Source organism: Gymnoscopelus microlampas (assembly GCF_963454915.1).
Source record: "Gymnoscopelus microlampas genome assembly, chromosome: 22".
NCBI lineage: Eukaryota > Metazoa > Chordata > Actinopteri > Myctophiformes > Myctophidae > Gymnoscopelus > Gymnoscopelus microlampas.
Window position 1 is genome coordinate 23,616,010 of NC_139959.1, and position 23,655 is coordinate 23,639,664.

The following is a 23,655-nucleotide window of genomic DNA, read 5'->3' on the forward strand; positions in this document are numbered from 1 at the left end:
CTCCTCCTCCCCCCGAGCATTCCTTCGTTTCTTGTGGTGGATGGTGGCGAAGCCCTCTCATTAAGAATCCCATAATGTATGCTTCAACCAAGCGTCGCCGTCCCTCCTAATGAAGCGCCCTCAACTTAGTCACACACACACACACACACACGCACGCACGCGCACGTCCTCATCCCTCTGCCCCATGCATCTCATCTCGTTTCAGCATTCCTTTCGGCTCGGATATGCCGCAGCACATAAAAGCCAAGATGGTGAGAAATGGGACTATAAACTCTGACCTTTTTTCCCCTGTTTGATGTCAGCCAAGCTCGCACCCCATCCTTCATCACCCTCTTCCTCCACGTCATGCTCCTCTCTCTCCCTCCCTCCACCTTCTCTCAGAGAATTGAGAGAAGGCTCTCTCTCTCTCTCTCTCATGATGTTAGTGTTGATTCAACTAGGCTTCTTTTTAGCCTACAGAGCTCATGTATATGGATGGAAATGCATCCCTTCTCACACACACACACACACACACACACACACACACACACACACACACACACACACACACACACACACACACACACACACACACACACACACACACACACACACGCACACACACTGCCTGCCTGCCTGGATTGCTTGCTGTGGTTGGCTCTCCACCAAATGTTAATCTATAATTCTGTTTAATTAACAGCCATTACAGCGGCAGCAGCACATGTGCCCCCACACATCGCCTCCCTCCCGTTGCCCAGTCCAGCTCAACAAGGAGATGGCACTGCCTCCCCCCCTCTCTCTCTCTGCCTGTCCGTCCGTCAGTAATGGCAAAAATACTGTGGCACACACAGAGGTCTGACAGTACGGGGTCTTTGTGTGCACGTGTGGTCAGGGGGAATCTGAAAGTGTCCCATTGTGAGTAGAATGTGCTCGCATTATGTTTGAAAAGGGTGAAACCATCTTTTCTCAAGTGCATTGCATCATTGCTATAGCCATTACGTGGTGGAAAAAGTACTCAAATGTTTTACTTAAGTGAAAGTATCAATACTGCAATGTAGAAGTACTCTGTTACAAGTAAAAGTTCGGAATTCAAACATTTCTTGAGTAAAAGTACAAAAGTATTGGTATCAAAATGTACTTAAAATACCTAAAGCAAAAGTACTAAAATGTTTAAAAATAGCAGATATACAAGCTCACAACGCGTCGTGATGTGACGAGCTTGTAGATCGGCTATTTTCAAATAGCCTATGTATAAAATAGGGCTAAACTGGTTGGATGGATGTTTTATAATGTGATATATTTATATCTGCAAAGTAACTAGTAACTAACGTTTTCAAATAATTGTAGTGGAGTAAAAGTACAACATTTGCCTCTGAGATGTAGTGGAAAGTGGAGTAGAAGTAAAAGTATACACAATTGGAAATACACCGGTAAAGTAAAAGTACCTAAAAATTGTACTTAAGTACAGTACTTAAGTAAATGTACTTAGTTACTTTACACCACTGCCATTACGTGTTGGCTACGTATGTCTGTTTTTATGAGGTTGACCCTTATCACTGTCCTAAGTGATTCTTTCTGTGAGGTTCGGTGAACTCGCTGTTATTTAAAGACCCTCTGACTGTCAGAGCTTTGAATGAAGCATGTTTTTTCCTTTTTCATTTCATAACGGCGTCCCAAGCCCTCACATTTCCTCCGCGTATGGCTGTTTCCTGCGATCCCAAACCTCTCGCCTGTCACAGCGCGAGGCGCGCCAAGCCTCCCAGAGGCCAGGCGTGAAAGCGTACTTTCGTCAGGGCTTCCGCCAAGACGACAGACCTGCTTTAAGAAGGACTAAAAGCCCTGGAAGATTTGTTCTGAGAGCATCATGCCCTGAGGCGTGTACCTGAATAACCCCATTTTCCTCCTTGCTTGCTCCCCCTTCCACCACCCCTCCTCCCCATCCCTCTCCATCCCATCTGTCTTTTTTAGCAGCTTGCTAGAGCACACATCAGTGTTTTGTCGACTAAAAGTATGACGAAAAATGTTCGTCGACCACCTTTTTTTCACTGCCGAAGACAAAATAAAAACGAAATAAAAGCTAAGCTACGATGACTAAAACTAAGACTAAATATATTGTCAATTTTGTCAGCAATTAAAGACTAGACTAAAATGTCAGTGAGGGACGAGTGGAGAAGAGATCCAGTAGAACTAAAAGACAAATCATTTTGTGTTTGCGCTCGGGTGTTGCGCTCTGAAAATAGCAGATCTACAAGCTCACAACGCGTTGCGCGTTGTGAGCTTGTAGATCGGCTGTTTTCAGCATGCAACCAAGTGTAAAATCAGCCATTAGGACGCCATCACGGCCCGCCAAAATACATTTTAGCTGACTAAATCATCTGTAGATTTAGTCGACTATAATCTAATTATATTTAGTCGACTAAAACTAGACAAAAACTAAAGGGGCGTGGCTTTAGAGAACATGGGCGTGGCTTTAAACAACGCTAAAAAAAAGCCCAGATCTGGTGGCCAAAGAAATGAACTACAGATTTTAAAGTTGTGTGTTTAAACATACAAATTCATAGATCTCATAGAATTAAATGTGTGTCTATGTCTCTGGAAACAGTGTTAAAAGGAGTTGCATAATTATGTTATTTAATACTGCAGTTTTTATTGTTTAACTTGCCGCAAGCTGCTATAAATTATGACCGTGTCATTTTTTTCTTGATTGTTCTTACTTCCTTCCTTCCTTTAGCCTCTTTAACAGGAACCATCCCTTCCCTCTTCTCCTTTCCTTTCCTTTATCTGACACTTGATTTCTCCTGCATTGCTCCATTTCATACTCCCATGTCCTGCATTGCACCCACCCACCCCCCACCCCACCCACCCCCCACCCCACCCCTTTCACCTGTCGGTCTCATGAACTAACTTTCCCTTACCTTATCCTTGCTTTGACAATAAACAAACACTGAAAAAAGAAGAAAAAAAACGGCATGCTTTTGTTTCTATTATGCAACTTGGTCTCTGGAATCACAGGAAAAAAGTTCTGAGCACTATTTTGCTGACTCGTATTAATACTTGCTATAGATACACATTAAACATACGGGTATTTCGCATACATTTGGAGGTGTGCCATCTTGTGAGGGTAATTGCAGTTTAAATGGCCAGCACGTAGGAATCTAAAGTACTTCAGCCTATATTTAAAATCCTCTTACATGAACTGTAGACAATTTGTATTTGAATAAAACATAATATGTACGTATGACTCTTTATCAACATTTTGTTATCACAATAGATGATGTGTTTTATATACATTTTTCCACTCGAATGGGTCACCTGAAACCGTAGACCTGACAGCCGGAAAAGCATTTGATTGTGACATCGTAATATTTTCACCAGTGCTGAATTTGAAGTACAGTATGTGGGTTGCTCCCATTACGTTTTTTTGCACACGGCTGAAAATCAGATTTTCTGCTTAGTAGTGAGAATTAAAACCTCCATCTGTCGGTCTGTCTGTTTGACCAGTCCATGTGTCTCTCCCTCTGTCCTCCTCCTCGCAGGGGTCACAACCAGAGAATGGAGTTCCTGGGAGATTCCATCATGCAGCTGGTGGCCACCGAATATCTGTTCATCCACTTCCCTGACCACCATGAAGGACATTTGACGGTGAGACCCCAACAAAAAAAAACAACTTCCAGACGCCTCCTGGTTAACTCTTTGACTGCCACGAAATAAAACATTGTTTGTCACGCCACTGCCAGCGATTTTCGAGTGTTTTTACTAACCTTTTGAGAAATTCATGCAATATTTTCCGTGATCGGCATCCTTGCGGCGATCCCCACATTACATGCACGGGGGTCTTGTAGAATTGGGGGGGGGGGGGAATTGTCCGGTTGCGGTAATCCGTTGCATAGTTGTGGACAGTTGAATGTGGCTTGTTTTTGCAAAAAAGCAACAGAAACGGAGATGAAGCATTTTTTCCACAACGAATAAACAGGAAGTAAAGACTTTTTTTTTTAAAAATGATGTCATTTCCGGGTCTATCCTTTTCTGACAGGCAAGGCATCATTCATACGTTAGCGAACAGTGCCGTCTGGTGGAAAACCACTGAAAACACAATCTCATCAAACTCGTCAGTGGCAGGCTGTGCCTTAGCAGAACCTGACGAGAAATCTCGTCAGTGGCAGGCAAAGAGTTAGGCTGTTGCGTTCCATAATACACAAAATGTACCTACCACCTTTTGCTATTCTTTGGCCATTTTATATTTTTGGTTATCCGATTAATTTTATCAAGAGACATGACATAAGGCATAAGATCCTGAGTTATATTCAAGCCCACAATATCAGTCCACAAGACATCACTACTCTCTCTAGTTTTTTTATGTTTGATTTTCAAATAGAAAATAGTTTTTGGGGGAAAGGATAGGACCTCTGAAATGAGTTCATACTCTGTCTGGAGGCTGGCGTGTTTTCCATTGAAAATATGGTCGGTGTAAATTGTTCAACACAGTACTGCCAATGACACATGACTACCTGCGATGACCAATATCACCCTCCCCGCCTGGCTTCGCTCCCCCGAACACGTGTGTTTGCATAGACGCTCGACAAAGCACGAACAGCTTTCTAATCATCCTGCCACACTCACTCTCCGCTGGAAGGTTTATTTTAGTTTACAGGCACTGTGATTTTGCGTTATTGTAGCAAAGTGAAAAGTGCACAGCAATAAAATGCTCAAACCACAAGAGAAAGCAAGTCTCGTCTGAGGTGGAAAACAAAATGAAATAAATTGCAAAAAGGCTCATAAAATGGGCAAGTGAAAAAGTATTGCTTAAAACACTGATGTGTGGAAGATGAAATCACAGTGGGAGTCAGTGACGGTTTGGGGGATTGGAGTAAAAGCATCAGAGTGAAAAAGAAGAAACCTTCTACAGATATATGTTTTCTGTTCTTGTACAAATGGAAAGCATGGTCATTGGTATAAAAGCTTCCAACCGACCATAGGTTAAGAGACTGAGAGCTCCACTGCCGCCCAATGCCCAGGAGAACCAAGAACCAAAAATCCACAATTGAAATGGATTTTGTGAGTGAATGAGAGAGTGAGTGAGTGCGTGAACTTGATTTATTATTCTTTAGTGTTTAGTTTTATGTTTTTTTTGCTTTTGCTTTCAGTATGTGTGTGCGTGCGTTCGTGTGTGCATGCTTGCCTGCGTGTCAGAGTATCTATGTGAGTGCATTGCCCACATTTTTGCTTGTGAATTAATATTTGAAAGTTGGAATAACTATCATCTCAATGCGTTTGTGTGGTCCGCAGCTCCTGCGCAGTTCACTGGTGAACAACCGCACGCAGGCCAAGGTGGCGGAGGAACTCGGCATGCAGGAGTTCGCCATCACCAATGACAAAACCAAACGGCCCGTCGCTCTGCGCACCAAGACTCTGGCTGATCTACTGGAGTGTATGTTTATTTCTCCTTGCTCCTAAGAGTGCAAACGTATCCTCCTCATAGAATGTTCTCTGGCAATGTCAAGTGCCATTATTGATCTCTATGTTCCTTGTGTGGTAGATGCCAAACATAGTTTGATGACACTGTGCTTAGAATACTTCATCTTCGAGTGCGAGAGCGGTGCATAGGTCACACGTAAGCTCTGTAGAGTTCACAAATCTTCCATTTTTCTGTGAGTGTGTTCAGCCCTCATACATTGAGTTGTGTTATTAAAAAAAGTATATAAATTGTTTTGTGAAGTGTAAATTAAAACATGACAGTTACAAATTCAGGGGACAAAGTGCCAGTGTATACTCTTTCAACCCTATTAAGCAAAGAGTATTCAATAGGCAGACCTTGAGGGAGAGGCAGAGACATGTTTTGTATATAACGCAGCAAAGAACATGTCGCATACATGTACGTACTGTATGTACACTCAGAAACGGACACACACATGCACATAAACACACAAAGGCACACGTGGGCCGAGTTTGATGCGGGAATTAACCTGCTCCATTTAATTTGCTTTCGTAGGTGTTGGTCAAAAGGCCACTCAAGCTGAGAGTTTCTCTTTCTCTGGAAAGTGTCAACAATTGGCTACTCTAAATTGAAAAGAGACAACTGTTGTTGCCCTTCTTTATTTGTTCCACACAGTGTTTGCAGAGTTTAAATCTATAGGAAGATGCTCACCACCAACATGTACCACACAGACAAAGTACAGCTTCTTTCTTTCATTGCCAACTTGATTTTCCTATGCATTTTTCTTTAGCCTTGTTTTTTCTTTTCCTCTTTTATTGTTTAAGTTTTTTTGCTCTCTCTCTCCCTCTCTCTCTCTCTCTCCTCTGTAGCTTTCATCGCGGCCCTTTACATTGACAAAGACCTGGAGTACGTTCATACCTTCATGAACGTCTGCTTCTTTCCCCGGCTGAAGGTGAGCTCCGCATTGACAGCTGCCCACCACACTCAAATCAATGAGCCCTCTAGTTAGCGAGAAAGCCTCAAGGTAGAGAAAATAACTTCTAGGTGAGAGCAGGATAGATACAGGATATCAGATAAAAAGGTGACATTGCAAGTGATGACACAAAGAAGTGAGCAGACAACATTGGAACTGTTACTGAACAAACACTATATAGCAGGGGTATTCAACAGGGGGTCCGGGACCCCTAGGGGGTCCTCAGAGTTACTACAGGCGGGGGTGTAGGAACTTTTTATTTACACTAATCACTTGAACCCGAGCATCCCTATTCTGATGGTCTGAAAAAAATGGCTGAAAATAGCAGATCTACAAGCTCCCAATGCGTCGCGTTGAAACTTCTCCTAGGTGGATTTAGAAATGAAAACAATCCAGTCAACGTTAACTTGGGCCCTTTCCTAGCATTGACATGTATCTGTGTCCGTTTTGTGTCTGTATCTCGCAAGTATTGCTAGATCATTGATTGATTGAATACTTTATTAGACAGAAATGCAAACAGCACGGGTACAGTGATACATTTTTGGGCTAAAAGGATAACACAAAAAAGTCCCGGGGACTTGTTTCCATTGTGGTCCTATAATCTGTAATAAGATCGTAATGGTTTGCTGTCTCTTAAATTTGATGGGCAGGCAGTGGGCTTGTTTCACGCACTCACCTAGGGGATACAAGCCCAGTCTGACTTGTTCCCCCGGGTTTATAACTGAATCTTTTAACACGCATATTTGCATGTTTATGTACTGTATGCACAGCTACAACTGTGTGCGTGTGTGCATGCATATGTTTGTAACTGCCAGACGAGCAATAAGGCCGCTAGTGACATAAACCTGGTTGCCTGGTGGAACAAGCTGTCCCGGAACCTGTTGGTCCGGGCCCTGTGTCGTCCTACCACTTGCCAGACGGTAGCAACTGATGCTTAGGGCTGTTCGCACGACCCGGCCTCTACAGCGCTTTGCAGGTGAGGTCAGTGCAGTTCCCCATGTCATGCAGTGATGCCTCTTATCTGGTTAGGATGCTCTCGGGTGTGCCGCTGAAGAACAGTATGATCTTGGGCGCCCCATGCTGAACTTCTTCAGCCACCTAAGGTGAAAGAGGAATTGCCGTGCCATTTCCAGCATGTGGCAATTCTCAACAGCAGACCCGTTTAATGGTAAAAGGGGTCCAGCCTCCCTTCTCTCTTCCTGTAGCAACGATGAGAGAGAGGTTCTCCTAGCATTACTGTGTCAGGTTCTCGACCTCTCTCCTATCACTTCTAGCCCAATTAACCCAAGCCCCCACAATTCCATTTTAGTGGGACTCACTACTAGCCGCTGCATTTGGTTGACCTCTGTGTGCAGGGCCGGAGTTACCGTTGGGCTTGGGTGGGCTGCCGCCCGGGGGCCCCCAACTGGCGGGGCCTAAAAAAAAAGTGTGTATATATATGTATATATATGTGTATATATATATATATATATATATATATGTGTATATATATATATATATGTGTATATATATATATATATATATATATATATATATATGTGTATATATTTTTTTATGATAAAATTTTAACCGAATTAAAGTAACAAAAACCCGAAATAAAAGGGAAAAAAACGGGCCTCAAAAATGTGTCTAGTCCAGGTACTTCTATAAATCCGGCCCTGTCTGTCTGTGTGTTTGTGCTGGTGACGTGCACCGAACAATTGCCGATCTACAAGCTCACAATGCGTTGTAGATCTCCAATTTTTTGTTCGGCTTTAGCTTACGATAAAAAATGGCAAAGAATTGCGAAAATGGCATTCATGAAATTGGCGTCCTAAAATGTTGATGTCCTCACAAGTATAGTAATACATACGTGTGTGTGTGTGTGTGTGTGTGTGTGTGTGTGTGTGTGTGTGTGTGTGTGTGTGTGTGTGTGTGTGTGTGTGTGTGTGTGTGTGTGTGTGTGTGTGTGTGTGTGTGTGTGTGTGTGTGTGTGTGTGTGTGTGTGAGAATCATCGGTGCAGATGTCATGCTAATTGCCGTCTTGGTGGGCCTCTCAGGGGACACTCCCCTAGCTGTTGGAAAGAGCTCAGCTCTCTGCGTCATGAGAGAGCGCACACCTAATTTCCACTTCCAAGAGCCAAAGTTGTGAAACTGAGAACATCCTTTCCAGAAAGGGCCATGGACATCAATCAGCCCGTCAAATGTAGATGTGCAAGAAAACAGAGAAGGGAACATGATCAGTGCCCTTTGCATTCATTTTAATTTCTTGTGTTCTTGATTGATTATTTATTTATTCATTTATGTATTACCCATACATTGTTATACCTTTCAATCCGGGGCAGCATCTGTGTCACATTAACACATCCACCGCCAAGGGCTAATCTCAGAATGTACTCACCAGTGCCAAGGTTTTTTTGTTGTTTTTTGTTTTTTTCACGTCGTCATAGACCTTGTTTAAATCCATAAAAGTGATCTCTGCTTTGTTTACATACTTCGCCGACATCTGCCTGCGTCTCCCACTCAAGACCACGTGTCAACGTAGGTGTGAAAGTAGAACTCTGAGGGCGGCGTAGCGGCCCAAACCTCTAGTAAATACAATTTGCTAGTTAGTTTTTCAGAAGCAGAAGATGCAAGCTTCCGTGGAGCGAAAAAGCGAAGCGAAAAATCGTCTTTTAATTATTCGGGACGAGTCCGAATTTTGCGTATATTCGCATAATCGGCGGTGTGTAATGACCTTTAGGTTAGGATTTAGAATAACTTAAGTTAGGATTTAGAAAAAACGTAGGATTTACAAGGCATTTTTAGAAATGGTATCAGGTCTAAATGGGTTCTTTATTATTATTATTATTATTATTATTATTATTATTATACGCAGATTTCAAGCTTTCAAGCCGGCCCATCTTCCAACTCCTCGCCTCGGAATCACTGACGCCACAGTCAATTATATCTATGGCGCTTTAAAATGTCCCTGCTTAGAGTTAAAGGAATGCAGAATCCCCCCCAGAGAGCAAGAGAGAGCGCAGCAGCGGCAGCTACAGAGGCAGAAACACTCTTTGTAGAAAATTAATAGGAGCAGACAGTTCTACATTCAAAGTCTGCCTTCTATAATGAGGCTCCTACTTGTTCCGGTCCGTTAATGGAGGCAGGCTTTTAGAAGTCCCTGTTGGAGGAGGCTGATGTATCAGGGCCACACACCTGGGACACTTCTCTGCTCCGGGGCCTCAGGATCGGCTTTTATTTTAAGTAGCCTGTGATTTGTACCCTACTGCCATGACGCAGATGGAGAGACCATGATGAGAGGAAGAGAGAGAGAGAGAGAGTGAAGCCCCAAACACTGCAAGCTTCAGGTGACTCTGCAGCCACACTGGAGGCGTCAACTGGACACCTCTAAACCTGTTGACGGGTCTCTCAGAGCTCGGTTCTATTTTGGAGCATCGACGCTCCAAAATAGAGATGTCACAGACCATCTGAAATGAGTTGGAGCAAGGCGGAAAAGTAACCTATTTTTTTTGTTTAGTTTTTTTTGCTTGCGTCAGTGAAGCTTTCAGTGTGTCGCGGCCAGAGCCGGCCCAGCCCTAGGCAATTGCCTAGGGGGCCATTAGGCTGGGGGGGGGCGCCCACCGATTTCAGTTTTTTATGTTTTTAAGAATTGAAAAATATACATATTTGTGTATTGTTTATAGAACACAAAAGAATAAAAAGAACCCTTGAATTTGTACTTTTTAAGTGTTTAAGCTAGGTGTGCCCCAACAATGCACCCCTTTTTCATGAGTTATTTTGTTTCACCCAGTCATGCATATCCGGCCGCTCCGCAGCGCTGCTTTCAATTTCAACAGTGAGGCAGAGTTAAATTAACACTGAGGTTTTTCACTCTCTGTGGGCAACACAGGGGATGTACTGTATAGACAGGTTTCTTGTTTACAAACATTACTGGATGTGTGCCATTCAGGGTGAAAAAACACGTTAGAAGGAATACGCACAGCTGAGATGAATAAACTGATTAGAGTCAGCTAGAGCCATGAGCTGTAGTGGTAGTGTATGATGGTGATGACAGGAGATAATTAAACACCTCGATATCTACTTAGATAACGCCCATTGTTAATTAATTCATATTAATATACAGTATAATAGTTCAGTTTAAAATGTTCTAGCCTTGACAACCATGCAGTCTTATGCAAAGGTTAAAATGGTATCCTAATACTGTGCATAGTTTCAACGTACATAATATTATTCCTATATTACTGAGGCACTACACTATCTCTATGTATTTAATCTATTACCTTGTGCTTACCTTCTTCACTGTAAATCGCTCTGGATTAAGAGCGTCTGCTAAATACCTTTTGTATTTTACACAATGTCCTAGTTATTTGTGTTTGTGAAATAGCCTTATCTGTTAATAATTAATAGGCTTTGGGGGGGAGGGGGCACCAGGTAAAATCCTGCCTAGGGCACCAAATTCCTCAGGGCTGAGAGTGAATCTGTGTGAGTGTAAAGGGACATGGGTGAGGTGACACGGGTAAAGGGGTGGAGTTATTTGTGGTTAACTCTTTAACTGCCAATAACAAAATTTCTCGTCATATTTTGCTATGGCCCACACTGCCAATGACGAGAATGACAAGATTTTGTGTTTTCAGTGGTTTTCCACTAAAAGGCTATGGGTCACCGTTTGGCTTCCTGTGAAGGATAGAAGTAGATGTTATCACAAAAAAAAACAGCCGGTTCCATTTAACCATCTCAATAATTAGTGTCTAGTGTGTTCAATTAATTTGTATAAGAAAACTTTGATTCTGTTCGCCATTAGATCGCTGGCCGTATAACTTGTCACTTGGAACTGTGGAACTTGGCATTGAATCATTCATTAGTATTTATTGTACGTTTCCTTTCTTCTTGAATACTACAATTACAATGTAGGCATTTAGCAGACGATCTTTATCCAGAGCGACTTACAGTAAGCAAGGTAAACACAGTGTAGTGCCTCAGTAATCTAGGATCATAGGTAAACCAAGAACCTAGCATCAGTCTCTCTTCTCTCTTACGCCTATAGCCCAACACTTTGTGCATAGGCCACGAACGAAGTGCTCTCCAGGCATCCCATTCCTGGGCCAGTTTCTCCAGCTGTCCCCATGTGTGGCCAGATCTCTTCACATCTGCATCCACGTCACGCCGCCAGGTGTTTCTTGGTCTGCCCCCTCTTCCTTTTCCCCTGTGGGTTCCAGAACAGGGCGTGTCTTGTGATATTAGATGCAGGTTTGCGAAGAGTGTGGCCAATCCATCGCCAGCGTCTTTGGAGGATGTCTTCCTCTACAGGGCGTTGTCTTGTTCGTTGCCACGGTTCCAGGTTACTGATTGTGTTTGGTCAGCATCAGTCTAAGTCTAGAGACCGGGCTTGTATCCCCCAGATCCTGAAGTGCTGTTGAGTAATAAAATTGTCACCATTAAATTGACATCGGAGCTGTCTGTCTCTTCATTGGCGTCGACTTGCTATCAGCCTAACACCCACTACCACCATCGAAACACAATGCAGTGACTGTTGCCTGTTATCACAATCAGAGAAGGGGTGTATCATCAACTACTAGGCTTCATCTCGGTTACACGTGTGTGCATGTGTTGTTTTGTTGCAGGAGTTCATTTTGAACCAAGACTGGAATGACCCCAAGTCTCAGTTGCAGCAGTGCTGTTTGACCCTGAGGACAGAGGGCAAGGAGCCCGACATCCCTCTGTACAAGTGAGTCTCTCTCTCACACACACACACACACACACACACACACACACACACACACACACACACACACACACACACATAAACACCTCTTACTCACTCACTCACTCACTCACTCACTCACTCACTCACTCACTCACTCACTCACTCACTCACTCACTCACACACACACACACACACATGCTGCACACAAATTGTATCATTCTATCTCTCTGTCTGGTCTGTTTGTCTGTTATTTGACTTTATTTGACGACATCGGTATCGGCAGTTATGCAGCCCATGTGTCCCGATATTTAATCAGTTTCAACCTTTCCGTCCCTGTATTTTGGGCATGTCAATGGGCATGACACTCCCTCGGGTCGCTGTGAGTGACCTGCGTGCCGAGTTTATTTTTATTTTATTCTTCCTGCAAACAAAGTCTTATGTGCACCTGATCGTCTCAGAGGCGGGTGCGTAGGCAGGGATCAACGTGGAGAATAAAATAAAATGACCCCCACACACCGTCTGCACCCGCACAATAGGAACACTTTTCTTAGGAAACGTTTCGGTCACATAGACCTTCTCCGGTCACCTTCCTAAAATGTGATTTCCGCCATATACCACTCACAGTGCCTACTCTCTACCGTGGGTCTAAATTTAGATGATTAACACGACAATTGGCAGTAATGGTGATGGAGGTGTGACGCAGGTTCGGAAATGGTTACGTCAATAATGTAGCTGCAATCATGCTGCTGTTCATGTTAAATATATAGCTCTACCTGCCTCTTGCTGCCTGTGAAAGGCTTTTTAGTGCAGCTGGATTGATCCAGCTCAAGCAGGGGTGCACGGGGGCCAATTGGAGCGCTGACCTCACCAACCTGACCCCTTTCAGGGATCCCACGTCGAGGGAGGGGATGAGTCCGAGTGACACAGACTGTACAGGGTCTTGCTTTTCATTGCCGGTGTCACCGTCTGTCCTCAAGTGTGTGCCTGCATCCTTGCACTTGTCTCAGTGTCAGGCCAGAGGAACGGCTCGGACAGTGAGTTTCATGTGATTCATGTGTCACTCCCGCTACCCCTGGGTCATGGAAGTATTATTATTTCTGTAGAAAATCCCAAAGGGAAATCTTGGATCATATAAGAACTGTGTTCCAAAAATAAACATTTTATGTTTGTTATGTTAAGTATGTGTTATGTTAAGTATGTGACTTACATTTGATAAATGCAGGGATTTTTTGATAAATTATTACTTTTTCTTCACCGTCAGTGGATGCTTCATATCCATAATATGGATATGGATGTTATGATATATTATGAGGATTTGTTTATTTTTATAACACGGTTCTTATATGACGCGATCTAAGATGACCCTTTGGTATTTTCAATAGAAAAAAAATCAGATTCTATTGGGAGAGAAGAAATACAAAGAGACATGAGAGAAAGAAAGAAAGACACTTGATGTAATGAAGCTCCAGTGGGCTGGCATGTTTATCCCATTGAGCATGACTCACAGTATACTCCCAGTGCGGACCATTTTCCAAAGCATGTCGCGGTTTGATTTTCAGAGAAGCAAATGGATTCCATTCATTTCAGTAAGCTATGAAAATCAACTTGCAGACACTTGAAACACTCTAGATATCATTTTGAGAAGTACCAGTACCATTTTTTTTAAATGTACCAGATTGTTTGAAAAGTATAACTGAAAAGATGGATTTATGAATGAAATTAAAAATCAAAAAAAGTTTAGCCAATAGTGCAGTAATATTTAGCCAAGGCAGGTAAGGCAGGCAAGTTCAGTAACATTTTAATTACTTTGGAGAAAAAGAAAGCCTATTCATAACTTCAGTCATATACATGGTACATGAATATAGACCAATTAGCGTTAATTGGTCTATATTATTTAATAAAGAAATGAACGCTAATTGGTCTGTATTCATGTACCATGCATATGACTGAAGTTATGAATAGACATACATTGTCAATGATGTACAGGAGATAAACGTAGCAAAAACATTAACACACATGACAGAGAGTGCCAGAGCAATGGAGACACACGGAGAGAACATCTTCAAGTGAGACATGAAGAGGAATATGTAATGTGACATGGCAACATAAGCTGTGCAGGCACTCGGGCGGAAGGCAATAGAGCTAATGTGCCAGAGCACCAAGTGTCTATGTGATGACAGAAGCAAGAGACCCCCTGCCTCTCCCCACACTCTCTTCACTTTACTAGACCTCTGGTCACGGCAACATTCACTTACTGACTGTGACACACGACACATGCAACCACAGATGATGTAGAGAGGGACACACACACACACACACACGTACAGCCACATATGATATAAACACGCACACACACTCACATGGGATGACAGGAAAAAAACGCACTGATGCGTTCAGTCAGTCGTTGTGGAGGGAATGGTCTGAGTCGCTAATAGGCAGTGGTGGAAAAGGTACTCCCATTTCTTAAGTAAAAGTATCAATACTGCATTGTAGAAGTACTCTGTTACAAGTAAAAAAGTCCTGAATTCAAAATGTATTTGGGTATAAGTACAAAAGTATTGGTATCAAAATGTACTGAAAGTACCAAAAGTGAAAGTACTAAAATGTTTGAGCAGATCAAATAGCAGATCTACAAGCTCACAACGTGTCGCACGTGTTGTGAGCTTGTAGATCGGCTATTTTCAAATAGCCTGGGTATAAAATAGGGCTAAAGTGGTTAATGTATGTTTTATAATGTAATCATTTATATCTGAGTAACTAGTAATTAAAGTTTTCAAATAATTGTAGTGGAATAAAACTACAATATTTGCCTCTGAGATGTAGTGGAGTAGAAGTAAAAGTATTGGAAATTAGAAATACTCAAGTAAAGTACAAATACCTCAAAATTGTACTTAAGTAAATGTACTTAGTTACTTTCCACCACTGCTAATAGGTTGCTTTTAGTGTGTGCCTATTGGGGTAATATGGACCCCCGACATCTCTCTCTCTCTCTCTCTCATCTCCCAATCTCTCCATCGGGCACACATCTCCATCTAATGGGGTGGGGGTTACGCAAAATGATACGACTGGCCATCTCTATGTTCAACACAGCCCCTTCACGTTCCCAAAATGCCATGCAAACTTCCTGTCCCTTTTCTTCCTCTCATATCACATTGACTAAGCGGCGGAATAACTTCAAGTGGCACATTTTCCCTGTTGAGTCTTGGAGTGCAGCAGTGCACAGCGGCGCTGTATTTGTTGTGCGTGCCGTGCCGCGCGCTCCTTCGTTTGTAAATGAGAAAGGGAGCTGAATTATTGATAGAGTGCCATAAGTGACCACATTGCATTAAAAATTGATAAGTCTTCCCAAAATAAGTAAATAGTCTGTGAATAATTGATGCCACAACGCAGCTTGGGGTGTGGGGGTTCTTATGCTAATGTTAACATTTAAAAACATCTCCCCGAGTTTTGTTTGCTGGTTTGTACGCGCGTCGTCCCCGGCGAAATGTAACCAAATTGACGGCCTGTGAGGGCTCTAAATGTTTGATGTGGAGCAGATGTGCGTTCTCTTATGTTTCTGATGTCGCCGCTGTCCGAAGACCAGCCTCCGTCTTTTTCAAAGAGTATTGTCCTTCATGTGTTTCTTGTCCGTTAGACTAGAGGGCTTTTTTATACACACCATACGCACATGCGGTTGAATCAATGTTCTGACCCGCCCCCACCCCGGCAGCTTAAGATGAATTACTTTTGGTCCAGTTGAAAAGTCTTTTATCCTCCACCCACCCCCACTCTTTTCTTGCTACTTTCCTGAAGGACAGTGTCACCCGAGTGTCCTTGAGCCCTCCTCCTCCTCCTGCACACACTTATTATTTCTGTTCACCTCTTCCCACCTCCTCTCAAGTCCGCCTCCCTCCCCTCCACCCCCCCTCCCCCTTCCTCTTTCGTCTCCTCCCACGCCTGCTTCTTTCCTCCTCCTCCTTTCTCATCCACTTTCCTCCTCGTCCACGCATGGTATGACGTCCGCCACGGCCCACCCTCCTTCCGTACCGTCTCCTTGTTCAATACACCTCCCCTCCAAACCCACCACTGACCCATACACCCACCCACCCCACAGCCTCCTGCTCTACTCATCCACCACCCCCCGCACCCCCTCCTGATCTTGTCTGTGTCTCTGCTTTGCTTTTCTGCAGGACTCTGCAGACCGTGGGACCATCCCATGCCCGGACCTACACGGTGGCTGTCTACTTCAAAGGGGAGCGCATAGGCTGCGGCAAGGGCCCCAGGTGAGTGTCCAATCATTATGAACAAGGACAGAGAGAGATGTGGATGGAAGTAAGAAGCGCCCCCCTCCCCCCCCCCCCCCCCCCCACACACACACACACACACACCCCCCACACACACACGGATCCTCCAGCCTCTCACCCCCACTTCTGAGCAAACAGCTAATGGGCCACAGAATAAATGGCCTCCGTGCTTTTATCGATGGTGTTTATCATAGCAATTAAGCTCTTGGCGGCGGCTACCCACCCCGTATTGGTAGAGGCATTATGCAGAATGAAAATGAATCGATCCGGTATCGGGGATATTGACGGGAATTGTGTTTTTGCGGGGGAAGCACGGGGGAGAGCCCCACTGCTTTAGAAGTCGTGGGTATGCTAGCTCTGTGCACATTGACCCACTTATTTGTCTGTGTGTGTGTGTGTGTGTGTGTGTGTGTGTGCGTGTGTGTGTGTGTGTGCGTGTACACACACATGATGCGTGTTGCTCCTTTTATAACGCATGCGGTGTAAAAAAAAGGCTGCTTCAGAGCAGGGTGGTGTGTGTGTGTGTGTGTGTGTGTGTGTGTGTGTGGGGTGTGGAGGGTTTGAGAGGAATGGATCCTAAATCCATCAAACATTCACCCCTTCACACACACGCATGCATGCACACAAATCATCTGAATGGAAATCCCCCACGCCACACACACACACACACACACCCTCTTCAGGAAGGCTTCTTGAAAGAGCGCTCTAAGCTGGCGATAAGTTTTGTCTGTCACAGCATACTATTTTATATATTTACTCGACTCTAAGCCTCTGAGCCCCCCCCGGCCTCCACTGCACCAGGGCTATGATCGCATGAATGCATAATATATGTTTGCAGGCGGACACCAACACACGTTGTATAACCCTTCAAGACCTGAGGTTCCGATTCTACAAATGTCTTCTAAATCCTAAATCCAAAAAACATTTTTTTGAAAAAACGTATGTTTCTATGTCAGTGGTTCTCAAACTTTTTCATGTCAAGGACAGCAAAATGATATGTATTTGGCCACGGACCCCCATCTCAAAATATTTTGTTCCAGGGACCCCCCCAGAAGCAAAGATTTGAGTTAAAAAAGTTCGCTTTAAAACAATATATATTTCAAGATTTGCACACATTTTCACGATTTCTCAAAAATAGCCAAAGTGTAAAATAATGCTTTTTTGCTCATATCAAAAAGTGACACAGATGCGTTCCAGGTCTTAATGGGATAAACACTGAACAGTGGCCCAACGTGTAACCACCAAAAGGCTTAGCTGCTTTTTTTCCCCAGATTCACACGATCACGTTACCTGGGATTGTTCAGGAGGGTTCTTCAGGGGGAAAATGAAAGAAAAAAGATCACTTGTAGATAATCCTTTAAATATTCTTGCCGGTTTGACAGACATTTAAAAAGGGATGTTTTGAATATGGTAAAGAGCTTTTTTCTCTCTCTCTCAACCCCAACCCAACACCACTCCCCCCACCCCAACCCAACCTATAAACTCTGTTTCTTTTTTCCTTTTTTTTCCTTCAATGCAGCATTCAACAGGCGGAAATGGGAGCAGCGATGGATGCACTTGAAAAATGTAAGTTGTCTGGGAAAAAAAGTCCCTCTGCTACAGAAACACAGTTGTGCTTCTCACACACACCTACACACACACACTACATCCATGCTTCTTTGTATCGATGCACACTTCATCTGTGTTTTTATGTTTACACACATACATGCATGCTTTCGTTATTTGCATAATGCACACGCATGCATTTTCACAATTTAAGCCTCTCACATGCTCTGCCTGCGTGTTGAATATTACTCTTGGCTGCATAGCGCGAACGCTGGCTGACAGTGAAATGTGTCCTGAGACCGGCCACTTGGCTGCATCATACAGGATATTAGCTCGTTTGAAGCGCCAGCCCAGAGAGAACACACAAAAGCCCCACAGCCAGTAACATGCAGAACCCAAAAAAAAAAGCATAGGGCTGGTGGGCAGGCCAAGATGGGATGCCGAGTATGGAAATGCACAACATTTTGAAAGTTTGAGTTCTACGGGAACATTGGCATGGAGGAGAGCATAATCGGTTCAAGGGGGTGTTGAGGATCACCAGGAAATTGTACTCATGTCTGTCGCCATGGTGATTTGAAGCGCCCTGTGCATCGTCCATGAGGAGCACAACACAATCACACTTTCTTGAGCCGTATCGCCACGAGCGTGGTTGATGAGTCACCTCCGTACGCCGCTGCAACCCTTAGCTGGTATTTCATCTTGCCACTGAGCAGCACTTAACACAGGGGTGGGCAACTTTGATGATGGAGAGAGCCACTATATTTCCACACTCACTCCAGAGGGCCACATTGCATATCGCTCCGTATTTTAACTTTTTTCGCCATTCTATGTCACACAAAAGTAGCAAAAATAGCCGATCTACAAACTCAAAACGCGTCACACTGTGACGCGTATTGAGCTTGTAGATCTGCTATTTTGTTGAGTTGGAATCCAGATTTTTTGTTGTGGAATCCTGAAAAGTACATTTTTTATTTAATTTCAAATGCATTTAGTTATACTTATGTTAACTTGAACTTAAATACAAATACATTGGACATAAAAAAGACAATAGAATTGTAATACTAGTCATTAAGCTACTGTACTAATATAGACTGAAATAATTAAAGTGGGTCATGTTTGCATGTTTGTAACAGCTGAAATCAATGATATATCAGTAATCCGATATTAACCTGCGGGCCGCATTAAGTGAAGATGGGGGACGCATGTGGCCCCCGGGCCGCCAGTTGCCCATGTATGACTTAAAAGGAAAATAAATGCTTTTTTATTTTTTGTATAAGTGATGCCTAAAGTAAAAACACAATTACTGGGCTTTCCATCACACGTCTTTTATCTGCCTCATCTTAAATCATACATATGTATGAGGCATGAATAATGCAAAACATTAGTTTGAGTACATACAGGTGTGTATGCGGTCAAGTGTGATTTTGGAACCTGAATGCCTTGCTGCCCACCTGACCGCCAACATAAATCAAACGCACAATGTTGTTCCTTTAGTTCAACTAATTAGCCAGAGGTGGACTTAAATGGTTTTGCTGGAGCGGGCCCGGTACAAGTTTTGAAGGGGAGACAAGGTCAAATTTTTATTTCATTCAGGCCCTTAAATGAGGCCCGCAGGCACTCGTGATTGGTACTTGTTTGTGGTCCCAGGCTCTGACTTTTTATGAAACATCAGTGTGTGAGGCTGTTATTATCTTGAAGCTTTGTTTCTCTCTTATTTTTTCTCTCGTTCTATTTTTCTCCCGCTCCCCTCAGAGCCCCTGTTATCAGGGGCCATAGACTCTCTCCAGTGCCGTTGCTGCCGTCCTTAATTCTCTCCCTCCCATCTCCCGAGTGTACCCCGCTGTCACCATGATTGATCGATGCTCATTGCTAGTAAATTAATATTTCCCCTCCTCATAAATTGCCGTTTCATGTGACTAGATTAGCAATATATTTTGTTAAAAGGTCAGTTAATTTAAACTTGTCTATGCGAGTCTTCCTTCCTTTGGAGCAAAATGCTGCCACTTCCAGGGCCTGTGTTTGACTTTGCTGACTTATTGTAAAGCCACAGCTTCATGGCTCTTGAGATATATATATATATATATATATATATATATATATATATATATATATATATATATATATAAATGAGACACCAAAACATGGCTTTGTCACTCTGGGCCTTTTGGGAAAAAACACGTATAACACGTCATTGGCACAGAATGAGTTAAATGCTGTACGAAAAATACTGCACAAGTATTTGGCTATGGTTGAGGAACATTATCTCCATCACCAGCCATGTTGCCAAATAGATCGTATTAGACATCATGTAGTGATTATTTTGTCTGGAGAAAGTCTGGGGGGGCTGTTGTAATTATAAAAGTTGCCAGTTGACAAACCATGTTTGTTTTGTCTCTTGAAATGCCGGAAGCTGTCCGTTGGTCACATAGTGGTAGAACAGAAAATAACCCATGCTGTTCATACTGCAGACTATGAGATGCTCTTTTTTTCCAAAGTCTCCCAAGCTCAATATGAACTCACTCACACTGGGCTCTTATAAGATGAGAGCAGAACTCGTTCACCACAGATAAACAGACAGACAGACAGATATAGGAGCCTGTGCACGTCGTATTCTTCCTAGACGAGACACACTGTCTTCTCATGTGATTGTCAAGGTCCCTCGTTTCATTTGTTTCCCCGCAGCAAGACTAATCAAGGACATTAGCCTCGGTGACATGTAATCTGTCATCGATTGTCCTGTTGTCCCCCCCTCCCCCCCACAGCATCGGCTCCTGGCTACATAATTCCTCTTCCTGTACAACAGAATCCACCGTGTAAGCGGTTCGATGGAGGAATCGAATTGATTCTCGTTTTTCGTTTCGTTGGACGCTTCTTCTTTCTGTATTACAGTCTCGTGCCCCTGAACCCAAATGAAAGTTGGCAGTGTGCAGCTTCTGAGCAGCCCTCAAGCTCATAGGATCATGGGGTCTAGCTCATCAAACTTACACGGACCATGGTTAAACATTTTTAGCCTATCAGTGTGCCCTGTTCACAGTGCCAAAGAAAGTACTACTAAAGCCTCTCTCTCTCTCTCTCTCTCTCTCTCTCTCTCTCTCTCTCTCTCTCTCTCTCTCTCTCTCTCTCGCTCTCTCTCTCTCTCTCTCTCTCTCTCTCTCAAAATCCAATGTATGTACAATTAAATCGGAATACCGAGTAAACAGTGCAGTGATACACGCATTGATTCTCTCTCGTATTTCCTAAACAATTGTGGCGTCTCCTGAATGAGGCAGTGAGAGAGACTCACTCTGGCTTGTAGCTTAAGGGGGGGGAGTTGGACGGACTCAATTGTCTCCCGCCTCTCAGCTTCCTCTAAAACCCCCTTAATCTTCACTTAAAAGTGGGTGAGTAGAGGCAAGAGTGAACTGCAGCGCAGTGGATTCTCAACTCGCTTGGCTTGGTCCCATCCCCACCCCCCACCCCTAGGCATTGCTGGGGAAATCCCTTCATAAACAACTGTATAGAGAGAGAGAGAGAAAAGTCGCCATTGGTTTTATAGTCATTCTCTCTCTTGCTCTCTCGCTCTCTCTGTGTGTAGGATGGCCGCCCATCCTACAGCCTGGTTCAACTGGCTTTTTATTTCTGTTAAAGGGGATTTATTTTTCCTTGCCACCGTCGCCTAATGCTTGCTCAGGGCGAAAAGGTTATTTTGATTTGGCACTACTATATAATACAATTGAGTTGGTCGAGCCTGCCAGTGAAGTCAAGCCGCAGAAAAAGACAGAAACAAGTCATGCTCAAGTATCTCAAAACCGCAAACCTTCGTCCTTGAACGGAATTATGGCCTTGTCAATAAACAGAAAGACAGGAACCTGGCCAAGTGTGTTAATGCCGTATAACCAGAAGTAATCGGTATGCAGAGAGCAGAGTGGGGCTTCTTCAATCAGAATGCCGGAATTCACAATATGTCTCTATGATGCCCGACACACAGACCTCTCTGTCCCCCCACCCCCCAAATGGAAGGTCTGAAAAGCGCTGAGCATTCATTGGCTCACCCCTCATTATTTTTAACACTCTTGTGCTTGCATGTTAAACAATGCAAAGCATTTATTTTAACACCCCCAGTCATCTGCCAGCCAGGGAAAAAATGCTGGTAATTTCCATATCTTAACTGCAATGTGCAGTTTCCACTCTCCCAGGCTCTCCAAATGTTGCTTTTGTCACTGAAGGTAAATTGATCGTGTGTGTGTGTGTGTGTGTGTGTGTGTGTGTGTGTGTGTGTGTGTGTGTGTGTGTGTGTGTGTGTGTGTGTGTGTGTGTGTGTGTGTGTGTGTGTGTGTGTGTGTGTGTGTGTGTGTGTGTGTGTGTGTGTGTGTGTGTGTGTGCGTGCGTGCGTGCGTGCGTGCAAGGCAAAAAAATGATGCCTTTTCAGACGTTACGGCTAATACACCAGATGTTCTTGTTGATGAGGATAGTAGAAGTGACCATTTTAGAAGTGGGATGTATTAGATCACAGTCTGGAAGAGGCGTTCCTTACCAAGGTGCTCAAGTTCCAACGTCTTAAGGATGCTATTATACAGCTTATACAACAAATGTAAATTGCTTGTGTTTATATTTGGAAGCCTCTGTAATGACCATAAAGTAGTTGTGAGAGGCCTGCAGATTGCAAGAGCTATAAGACATTGGCGTGTGCGTGTGTGTGTGTGTGTGTGTGTGTGTGTGTGTGTGTGTGTGTGTGTGTGTGTGTGTGTGTGTGTGTGTGTGTGTGTGTGTGTGTGTGTGTGTGTGTGTGTGTGCGCGAGCTAATCTCTCGAGATGACTTGAGAACATTTTTTGGGGGGGACTACACAATTCCAATTATTCTTTTAATGGAAAGTCTTTACGCCATTGGGTGTGTCCGAAGGTAATCTCGCAAACCACTGGACTGATCAGAACCACATGTCTTGTGCACGCTGCCACTATAGGCCACCAAAGTACCTCCACTGTTTTATAATTTTAAATAATAATAATAACTTCAATTTCATAATCCTGCATTTTGTGTCCCCGAGTACATTTCTAGTGTCTCATTGTGAGGGAAATTGGTGATAAGCACCTGTCACAATATGAGATCTGAGATCTGTCTCATCTATCCTGTCGGCGGGGAAGAAAACTCTGTCCAGCTACAGATTGACAGCCCGGGGGTCGCAGCCGCGTTGTCAGGCCGCTGTTCAAACATCACCGATGTTCCGGCTGATTATGTCCGTGCAGTGAGATGTGCAGGAGTTCAGCATGTTGCTTAAAAACACTGTTGACAGGACACATAGCTGTTAAGATTGAACCTGACACATCTAGGTTATGTCCCGGGAAGCCACGCTTGCTTACCATATTGAACAAACAAAAATGTTTAGTCCTCGTCAGTGGAATTGAGAAAACAAGTGAGTTTTGAGTGAAATGTAAATTGTGCAGTTAGCCCTGTCTGAAATATTGGAAACCATCTGGAGAGTCCTTTCAACTGCTTCCTAAAAGAGACAAAAGCTACTTGCCGGCTGTCTGTCTGTTGTTCCATTCTTTGATGATCTGTCATTCTCAGATCATGGGGCGTTCCTCTATAGTCTATACAATCCCATTTGGATGAAGTTCTATGAATTTTCATATCTAAGTTCTAAGTTCTATGAACTTCATATCTATAATGCATTATAAACTCCCTCTTCTTCCCTCTCTCTCTCTCTCTCTCTCTCTCTCTCTCTCTCTCTCTCTCTCTCTCTCTCTCTCTCTCTCTCTCTCTCCCCCTTTCCCACCT

At 43.6% G+C, this 23,655-nt stretch overlaps 1 protein-coding gene across 3 annotated transcripts in view; it reads left to right on the forward strand.

Annotated features, from left to right (window-relative positions):
* The window catches only part of drosha (drosha ribonuclease III), a 137,951-nt gene that overhangs the window by 111,086 nt on the left and 3,210 nt on the right, over nt 1-23,655 (forward strand). For all 3 annotated transcript variants that reach the window (XM_084049033.1, XM_084049034.1, XM_084049035.1), the window contains exons 27-32: nt 3,516-3,621; nt 5,266-5,407; nt 6,283-6,365; nt 11,990-12,093; nt 16,242-16,334; nt 17,875-17,921. In XM_084049033.1, the coding sequence (XP_083905159.1) occupies nt 3,516-3,621; nt 5,266-5,407; nt 6,283-6,365; nt 11,990-12,093; nt 16,242-16,334; nt 17,875-17,921 (575 nt within the window). The remainder of the gene's footprint in view (nt 1-3,515; nt 3,622-5,265; nt 5,408-6,282; nt 6,366-11,989; nt 12,094-16,241; nt 16,335-17,874; nt 17,922-23,655) is intronic.